Below are 10,342 nucleotides of genomic sequence, written 5' to 3'. Positions count from 1 at the left end.
GGCGACGGACCGCGGCGGCTTCTTTAGACGTTTAAACTCAAAGCTTTAACCGTGTTTGTGGAAGTCTGTCGACAGTTTAAAATCAAGATAAAATGTTTGATTCATATGAAGATCAGTTTTCAATTAAAGTTTTTCAGAGTAATTCTTTTTCTTTCTTTCTTTCATTGATTTTAACGTTGGCGTCCGTAGACTTCCATCCGTCACGTCTGCAGCCATGAAACCGGATCTTTAAACCATCGTCCACGTTGGCGCCGACTCAGAAACACTGAACAGTTTGAAGTTCAACACTAATTATCTCTCCGTAAACACTTTGGGAGCAAATCAACGCTAATTAACTCAAATAAAACTCTAATGAAGTTAAATTTGTACATCGCACAGCGTCCACACTCGAGCCTGTTATTTACTGTATAATAACGTTATAATAAGGTTATTATAAGGTTATTATAAGGTTATTATAACGTTATAAACAGAACAGGAGGGACACGTTCTTCCTGCTGGTTATTGAAGTTAAACTCCTTCCTGTCGTATTTAACACTCGTCACCTTGTACATACAAACTCTCCTGCGGCCGAGTTCAACATCCTGACACTAAATGTGGAATTAGGCCTCAGAAACCAGCGTTCCTTTAACGTTGTGAACACGTTCCATTGCTTCAGGATTCAGACACTTTGTTTCGTAGCGGCGCTCTCTCATCCCGTGCCTTAGAGGAGTCATCGATGATCCGAGTCATCGCCGCGTCGAAGGAAACACGTCCGGAAAATAACGTCATTGTTTTTCTACTTCATGTTGATTTCTCTCGCTCGTTTAGTTTCACTCTTTCACCTTTTGATCGTGGTGCTTTCTGGGAAATGTAGTTCATTTAGCTACCATGTTTTCTTAAAAAAGGCGCGTCGTCGTCACGTGTAACGTAGAATAATAACTTCATCTCCTGTGAACACTTCAGCTTTCCTTACTTCAGGAGAACACATTAAAGAAATGATCTTATTTTGAAGCTTTCCACTCCTTCCTGTTTGGTGACATTTAGACACTTTACAGCTCGATGATCGAGAGCAGCCAGAGTTTCTGTGTCCAGCTGTACTCGAGTATTTGTTCTGATGAACAGCCAATCATCATCCAGGTCCCCAGCAGCCAATCATCATCCAGGTCTCCAGCAGCAGTCAGCCCAGCTCGGCGTCTGTCTTTCAGCCTTTTATTTCACCAAGCTCTCACCAACCACTAAAAGTCAGTCCCACATTTCCTCCATAAAATATGATCCAGTTTCACCAGAATCAGTGAAATAGTTGCTGCTGTGTGACTTAGTGCCGTAAAGCGTTACGTACTTCTCAAAGTTACACAGTGTGAGAACAGACGTACGAAGTGACAGAGACACAGTTCACCTGATCACAGGTCAGAGTGGGTCACCTGAGCACAAGGTTCGATGGGTCACCTGATCACAGGTCAGTGTGGGCTCACCTGATCACAGGTCAGTGTGGGTCACCTGATCACAGGTCAGAGTGGGGGTCACCTGATCACAGGTCAGTGGTGGGTCACCTGATCACAGGTCAGTGTGGGTCACCTGATCACAGGTCAGGTGGGTCACCTGATCACAGGTCAGTGTGGGTCCCCTGATCAAAGGTAGGGGGTCACCTGATCACAGGTCAGAGTGGGTCACCTGACACAGGTCAGAGTGGGTCACCTGATCACAGGTCAGTGTGGGTCACCTGATCACAGGTCAGAGTGGGTCACCTGATCACAGGTCAGAGTGGGTCACCTGATCACAGGTCAGAGTGGGTCACCTGATCACAGGTCAGAGTGGGTCAGCAGGAGGTCACAGACGGTAACGTCACATGATTAAATGTTTGGACTTGGCTGGCTGCTCGTCGTCTTCAGATTTCAGGTTGTACAAACTCGTTACGGATCACGTGACCTCCATCTCGTCCTGTGTCCTCTCTCTCTTGTTTTTGAGGTCTTGATGTGATTCAGGTCAGCTGATGACCATCTGAGCTGTGTCATTCTCTCTGTGTGAACTCTGTGCACATTTTACACTGTAAAAAAAAGCTTGTTCTATAAATTTGCTTTCTGTACCTGCTGTGTGTCGGAGGACCGATGTGACCGCTCGCAGGGTTCGTCTCTCTGGAAGCTGATTGGCTGGACGAGATCTCACAAGCTGGTCTGAGTCAACCAACGGAAAACTAATCACAAACCATTGGATAACCTTTCAGTCGCTCCCGAGTTCAGATCAAATTATCAAAGATAATTAACTAATAGTCATAAATCATAAATAATCAACATGAATCTGTGAATTATTACAGTAAATTAAAATGGACGTAGTCTCCGTGACGTCCCCACAGACTGTCTAAAACCTGGACGTAGTCTCCGTGACGTCCCCACAGACTGTCTAAAACCTAGACGTAGTCTCTGTGACGTCCCCACAGACTGTCTAAAACCTGGACGTAGTCTCTGAGACCACACCCACCTGTCAATCAAAGCGTCCACGCTCTTAACCCTGCATAACTTTAAGCCTTAATATAATGTGAACAGGTGAGTTGTATATAAATTCACCCTCAGTACAGTTGTCATGAACGGGGAAATTAGCTACAGAGACCAAAACTGTTTTTTGTACCAGGCTGTAAACATGTTTATTTCTGCTGTGAAGTTGGACATTTGGACATGGGGACTTATGGAGACTGACTCACTTCTGGAGCCAGACTCAGGTGGACGTTAGAGGAACTGCAGTTTTTTCTTTTTTCTTATTTGTTTTAAATTTCAAACAATTTGACATAAAGAGTTTCTTCAGTTTATCAACAAACTTTTCTTTCATTTTGAATCGTTGCAAACTGAACACTTCGAGTTTGTCGGCTTCCATCTCCCATAATTAGCTTTTTTATTTATTTAGATTAAATTATTAATTGATTAATCAATAAAATAAAAGTCTTTGACGTCAGATAAATAACCAGAAACTTTAAATCAAATCAAACATTTAATAGTTTTCCTCAGACCGTCGAGCTTTGTGAAATCCAGTTTGTGAAGAGTCGAACCTGAACGCCGGTCACACCTCCGACTCCCACTTTACCTTTATTTATGGTGTGTGTGTGTGTGTGTGTGTGTGTGTGTGTGGGCGGGTGTGTGTGCGTGTATGAGAATAAAATGTATATTAAAATTTTATAAATCTTTTAAAGCTGTTCACTTTGTTTTTATTTCTAAACACACACGTTCACGCCTCCATTCAGAACTTTATTTAAACGATCAAAGTTACAAAAAGCTTCACGGTGTTTGAATCATCGTCGTCTGTCAAAGAACTGATAAATGTGTGAAAAATAAAAGACGTGAACAAAACATTCATTTAAAATCTTCACATGAGATTGAAAAAGTTGTGTTTTAAGAACAAAGTGCTGAGGAAATAACTTTAACACAGAAAAAGTTCATATGACGACATTATACTGGAAACATGAGATCAGAACACACAAAGCTCCGCAGGTTTCAACGTTCACGCACGTGAGAGATTTAAAAACTTATGAATTATACAAACATGGAGGATTTTAAAAACGTAATGTTTGATCGATTATTTAAAATCGTTCAAACTGAATCTTGTTTTTTTTAAACGGGCTAAAACGAGCACAGGTTGTTTTGCTGCCCCCAAGTGGCCAAAAAATGAGTGACTGCAGCTTTAAAGTGAATCATTCATGAAGGTGTCACGTCACCAGCGGACCGGATCACCTCTGCACTCCTCTTTACGAGCCAGTTCTGGGTTTTTGGACCGGTTGTTTCTCTCCTTCGCTCTGTAACGAGTTTTCACCGACACCAGGTCGCCCAGGTGGAGTTCCTCCTGCGCTCTGACGCCGCTGCTGACCTCCATCTCAGCTTCCTCGTCATCATCGCACAGGAGGAACAGCTGCTGCAGGTTTGCCGTCAGGTCGCCCAGAGGCAGCCGCCGCCGCCGTGGAGGCGTCACGGTCTCCTGATTGTCGGACGCCGGCGTCGACGCCTTCTGAGAGTGGAACTGGTGGATGATAGCCAGCATGCTTTTATACTGCTTCACACGCGAGCGGTCATATTTCAGAAGTTGCTTCAGTTTTCCTGTCCTGATCCGGTGGACCAGATCGTGGACCAACGTGCCCTCGTACAACCTGGACGAGATCGAGAAGGACAAGATGGAAGCCCATTATTATTAATCTGGATTCACAGTTTTATTTGTCACGTGTAGGTCAACACGGGGTTCATGTGAAACGTGGAGACTCACCGAGCGATCTGCGGTTCTTCTAACGGGCGACCCAGCAGCTGGTTCAGGTACACGCCGTCCTTCAGGCAGGCCTGCCATTGGTTGAAGGCGTGACCGACGCTGACAGACAGCTTCTGTTTGCAGCGTTCATTCTGCATCTGCAAAGCTGTAACACACAAAAAGAAAAGTTTATATATATGTGTTATATATAAATATGTCTGAGGCCTTCAGAGAGCCGACAGATAGAGCAGAGTGTCATCTGCATAGAAGAGGAGTAAACCTATGTGGACGACTGTCGATACGTTGGAAAAGCGTCTTGTGTGGTCGGAATCAAACCAGGAAAGAGTCGAACCAGAGACGCCGGCAACTATTTTGATGCTCGATTGTTGCATTATTGTTTTTTATTAAAAAGTAAAAATCATCAAACTTTCTGTTCAAAGGTTCTTAAATGTGAATAAATTTAAGTTTGCTTTGATTTTTAATCATTATGAATCGAATGTTTTCACATTTTGAAATAATTAATTGGAAAAGTTATCTGCATCCTTGGCAGACTGATCTAATAAAACGACCTCAGTGGCGTCTTTGTGTTGTTTGATACCTGCTCTCTGTCTTAAGGCGTCTCCATTACTCAGTCCCAGCAGCAGCGCCTTCAGCAGACTCTGGTCTGGGCAAGGCTGAGCTCTCTGCAGCCAGTAGCAGGTGACAGCCACCGGGAGGCGCAGCTGAGGCGGCAGGCGGCTCAGAGAGGCCTCGGTTACCCCAAGAGCGTCAAGTAAGACCTGCAGACGCTGGGAGGACTCCGCCTGGATCAACGTGAAGGAGGGATAATGTTAGCACAAGACATCATACTCACTCACTGCCATCAGAACAGCACTGGATGGACTGGAGGAACCCTAAAAGCTTCACCTGATCCAGTGACTCAAGTGTGAGCTGCCCAGCGACCCCTCTGACGGCAGGTTTGACCGGGATTTCTTTCAGCTGGAGGCCGTCTCTGTCTCTCTCGTTCACCTCCAGCCTCCGCCCTTTGCCCAGCAGCAGCCCGTACATCACCTGGCGCAGCGGCCTGGAGGTCAGGTTAATGCTGGGCATGTCGCCGTGGTCCACGGGAAGGCTGAGGTTATTCCTCTGCAACAGCAACACGTCCAGGATGTCCGAAGTCAGCCGAGCCTGCGTCAGCGGCAGCCGGGTCCAGTCTGGGACGAGACCCTTCACCTTTAGAAGAAGAAAGTTACGTTAACATATGACTGATTATTCGTTAGACGTCAGCAAACTGACCCGAAAGGTTTAAAGATAAAACATTTAACGTGTTTAATTACCCCTTCAAATGTCGGGAATGGAGGTGCCGCCCCATGGACGAAGAATCTCTTCAGGGCGCTGGATGGGAGCTTGTACTCCTGCATGCCCAGATACAAGCCCTGCAGCACCTCTGCCTTCTTCTTCTTGCTCAGCTCTCTCATCAGCCCCAGCGCTGCCTCCAAGGCCTTCTCGGGCTGATGGAAGTCCCTCAGCCAGCACAGCAGTCCCTCCAGGTGGCTCGGTATCCCATCGCCAGCTGGGCAGAACTGAGTCCAATCGATGGGCCTCTCCATCTTCTGCAGCTTCACGTAATCGTTCCCAGCCAAGGCGGCGAAGGTGGGCAGGAGCTGGCGCTCAAGGTTGAAAAAGATGCAGAAGCTGGAAGTGTTGTACTTCTTACAGGGGATGTAGCTCTGCGAGCCGCTCTGCTCCACCGCCTCCCACTGGAAATGAGAGATCGGCAGAAACCCCGGGAGGTCAAAGATGTAGAAGTCGCTGTCGTTGGAAAGCACTGGACACTGCCACTCATTGGCCAGAGCAGCAATCTCCTGGTCAGCCTCGGCGTAGCACTGAGCCATCGGGACCTCCAGACGGGCCAGCGTCTGTCTGAACATTAGCTTGGCCAGCTGTGGAAGGACGTTCTTCTTACTGTCTTCCACCGCAGCTCGATGGGCTTTCTTGATCCGGTCCACAGCTCTTTGCATCATCGTTTCAAGCTTCTTGTCGGTGTAGTCCGAACCTCCGTCCAGCACCACAAACGGTGAAATCCCGCAATCTCTGAGGGCGGTGATGAACCTCTCAATCAGCTCCTCAAACGCAGCATACTCCCCGCCGTGATTCTGGTCCAGACCTGATCAGTCAACCAGAGAAAACCCCAATCAACAAACTGAACACTATGTCACCTGAACGTGCTACAGTTCAACGCTGAGTTGGCACAGATTTATCTATGACTCACCTGCACACCTGTGTTAACGAGGTACACACCTGTGTAACGAGGTACACACCTGTGTAACGAGGTACACGCCTGTGTTAACGAGGTACACACCTGTGTTAACGAGGTACACGCCTAAGTTAAGGAGGTACACACCTGTGTTAACGAGGTACACGCCTGTGTTAACGAGGTACACGCCTAAGTTAAGGAGGTACACACCTGTGTTAACGAGGTACACACCTGTGTTAACGAGGTACACGCCTGTGTTAAAGAGGTACACGCCTGTGTTAACGACGTACACGCCTGTGTTAATGAGGTACACGCCTGAGTTAATGAGGTACACGCCTGTGTTAATGAGGTACACGCCTGAGTTAAGGAGGTACACGCCTGTGTTAACGATGTACACACCTGTGTTAAGGAGGTACACCTGTATTAAGGAGGTACACACCTGTGTTAAGGAGGTACACCTGTGTTAAGGAGGTACACGCCTGTGTTAAGGAGGTACACACCTGTGTTAAGGAGGTACACCTGTGTTAAGGAGGTACACGCCTGTGTTAAGGAGGTACACACCTGTGTTAAGGAGGTACACCTGTGTTAAGGAGGTACACGCCTGTGTTAAGGAGGTACACGCCTGTGTTAAGGAGGTACACGCCTGTGTTAAGGAGGTACACGCCTGTGTTAACGAGGTACACGCCTGTGTTAACGAGGTACACGCCTGTGTTAACGAGGTACACGCCTGTGTTAAGGAGGTACACGCCTGTGTTAAGGAGGTACACGCCTGTGTTAACGAGGTACACGCCTGTGTTAACGAGGTACACGCCTGTGTTAAGGAGGTACACGCCTGTGTTAAGGAGGTACACGCCTGTGTTAAGGAGGTACACGCCTGTGTTAAGGAGGTACACGCCTGTGTTAAGGAGGTACACGCCTGTGTTAACGAGGTACACGCCTGTGTTAACGAGGTACACGCCTGTGTTAACGAGGTACACGCCTGAGTTAAGGAGGTACACGTGTGTTAAAGAGGTACACGTGTGTTAAGGAGGTACACGCCTGTGTTAAGGAGGTACACGCCTGAGTTAAGGAGGTACACGCCTGAGTTAAGGAGGTACACCTGTTTTAAAGAGGTACACGCCTGTGTTAAAGAGGTACACCTGTTTTAAAGAGGTACACACCTGTGTTAACGAGGTACACGCCTGAGTTAAGGAGGTACACCTGTTTTAAAGAGGTACACCTGTGTTAAGGAGGTACACACCTGTGTTAAGGAGGTATACGCCTGTGTTAAGGAGGTACACGCCTGTGTTAAGGAGGTACACGCCTGTGTTAAGGAGGTACACCTGTGTTAAGGAGGTACACCTGTGTCAACAAAGATCCATAAAATCCAGAATATTCATTACAGAAAGTTTACATGTTGAATACTTTCAGGAAATGGCGGAGTGATATCTTTGATGAGTCAGAACTTCCTGCTGTCAGTCAGTCACCTGTCTCAGTGCAGCAGGTGATGACAGGTGAGGTATTGTTTTATAACCACATACACGTCATGATGTCATGAGTCAATGTTTTTATTTCTCATTTCATTTGCATGTTATGAGCTGCACATCACATTGATATATATTATAAATATGATAAATAACGTGTTGCTGCTTTTATAAATAAAGTTAAACACTGTAAAACAGCTGATCATCAAATGAAAAATGTCATTCATTAATTATTATTGTTGTTATTAAGTTCAAAGTATCTTTGCAGCCTGAACTTACCTGAGTCAAAGTACAGCAGGTGGATCAGGTTGGCTCCATCGATGACCAGCCGGCTCATCCTGAACCGGACGTCCCGGTAGATCCGCGGGTGTTTCTCGACGAAGGTGAAGAGACCCTGAACGCCCATCTCCGGTTCTCCGGTCAGTCTGTGGAGAGCAGTCCGCCTCAGAGCGTCTTACCTGCGGTCAGTCTGTGGAGAGCAGTCCGCCTCAGAGCGTCTTATACCTGAGGTCAGTCTGTGGAGAGCAGTCCGCCTCAGAGCGTCTTATACCTGGTGTCAGTCACTGTTTCTGTTTCCTTAAGTTTCATTTTCCTGACGTCACTACATCATGTTAACACATCAACACGTGAACATATAAACAAACATATAAACAAACATATAAACAAACATATAAACACATAAACATATAAAGACATCAACATATAAACAAACATATAAACAAACATATAAACAAACATATAAACACATAAACATATAAAGACATAAACATATAAACAAACATATAAACAAACATATAAACACATAAACATATAAACACATGAACATATAAACAAACATATAAACAAACATATAAACAAACATATAAACACATAAACATATAAAGACATAAACATATAAACAAACATATAAACAAACATATAAACACATAAACATATAAACAAACATATAAACAAACATATAAACAAACATATAAACAAACATATAAACACATAAACATATAAAGACATCAACATATAAACAAACATATAAACAAACATATAAACACATAAACATATAAACACATGAACATATAAACAAACATATAAACAAACATATAAACAAACATATAAACACATAAACATATAAAGACATCAACATATAAACAAACATATAAACAAACATATAAACACATAAACATATAAACACATAAACATATAAACAAACATATAAACAAACATATAAACACATAAACATATAAAGACATCAACATATAAACAAACACGTGAACAAAATATATCTGACATGTTTAAAGTGTGGAGAGAGTTTTATTTTGAAGTATTATCAGCTTCATGTAGTAAATGTATCCGAGTATTATCAACGTCATATTGTGAAAGTATCCGAGTACTGTCATCTTCATGTAGTGAAAGTACTCAGTTAATGTATCCGAGTATTATCAGTAGTAATACCACATTAGAAAAATACTCCATTACAACTAAAAGTCATGCATTCAAGATAAATGTGCAGAAGTATTGGAGACAAAATGTACTTCAAGTATCTGCGCTAAATGTATCCGAGTATTATCAACCAGAGTACTCAGTTAAAGTGTTGCAGAGTAACTACAGCTGTGACTGTGAAGTCCTCACTGTGTCCAAACCGGTTCGGACCGGACCGAGCTGAGTTCGGAAAGTGAAAGTTAAGGGAGCTGCAGGGCGGGAAAAGAAGACCAGCTGATCGGATGACGTGTCTACAACGTTACGTAACGTAACATGACGTAATATTTCATAATTCTGACTAAATAACTGGCAACAAGTTTAAATCATTTAACATTTATTTACATAACATATAAACACATTTCAGTACTGTGACTTCATTTATAAACACATAAACACATGAACAATAACATGAACATATAAACACATGAACAATAACATGAACATATAAACACATAAACATATAAACACATAAACATATAAACATTTAAACACATGAACATATAAACACATGAACATATAAACACATGAACATATAAACATATAAACACATCAACATATAAACACATGAACATATAAACACATCAACATATAAACACATGAACATATAAACATATAATAACATGAACATATAAACATATAAACACATCAACATATAAACACATGAACATATAAACACATGAACATATAAACACATGAACATATAAACATATAATAACATGAACATATAAACATATAAACACATGAACATATAAACATATAAACACATTTTATATATATTATATATATATATATATATATTATATATATATATATATATATATATATAAATTAAATATATTTAATTTATATATATATATATATATATATATATAATATATATATATATATATATAATATATATAAATTTATATATATTATATATATATATATATATATTATATATATATATATATATATATATATAAATTAAATA

The 10,342-nt window shown here is 42.6% G+C and overlaps 1 protein-coding gene across 1 annotated transcript; it reads right to left on the bottom strand.

Moving 5' to 3' along the window:
- Positions 1–3,155: 3,155 nt before the first annotated feature.
- aste1a (asteroid homolog 1a) lies at positions 3,156–8,449 on the bottom strand. The gene is made up of 6 exons (XM_019274150.2): positions 8,176–8,449; positions 5,514–6,343; positions 5,104–5,409; positions 4,796–5,000; positions 4,219–4,363; positions 3,156–4,105 (listed from the first exon to the last, which is right to left on the bottom strand). The coding sequence occupies exons 1-6, from the start codon at positions 8,300–8,302 to the stop codon at positions 3,676–3,678; spliced, it is 2,043 nt and encodes a 680-aa protein (XP_019129695.1). The 5' UTR covers positions 8,303–8,449; the 3' UTR covers positions 3,156–3,675.
- Positions 8,450–10,342: the final 1,893 nt, after the last annotated feature.

This window comes from Larimichthys crocea, unplaced genomic scaffold (genome assembly GCF_000972845.2).
Source record: "Larimichthys crocea isolate SSNF unplaced genomic scaffold, L_crocea_2.0 scaffold110, whole genome shotgun sequence".
NCBI lineage: Eukaryota > Metazoa > Chordata > Actinopteri > Sciaenidae > Larimichthys > Larimichthys crocea.
Note: the sequence above shows the minus strand (reverse complement) of the source record. Positions and strands in the feature narration are given on the sequence as shown.

Excerpts from the sequence above, each read along its gene's own strand:
- aste1a (XM_019274150.2), bottom strand. The coding sequence starts at position 8,302 with ATGGGCGTTCAGGGTCTCTTCACCTTCGTCGAGAAACACCCGCGGATC. Across the intron at positions 5,410-5,513 it reads CATTCCCGACATTTGAAGGG|GTGAAGGGTCTCGTCCCAGA; the intron begins GTAATTAAACAC and ends CTTCTTCTAAAG. Across the intron at positions 4,364-4,795 it reads CGCCTTAAGACAGAGAGCAG|CTTTGCAGATGCAGAATGAA; the intron begins GTATCAAACAAC and ends TGTGTGTTACAG.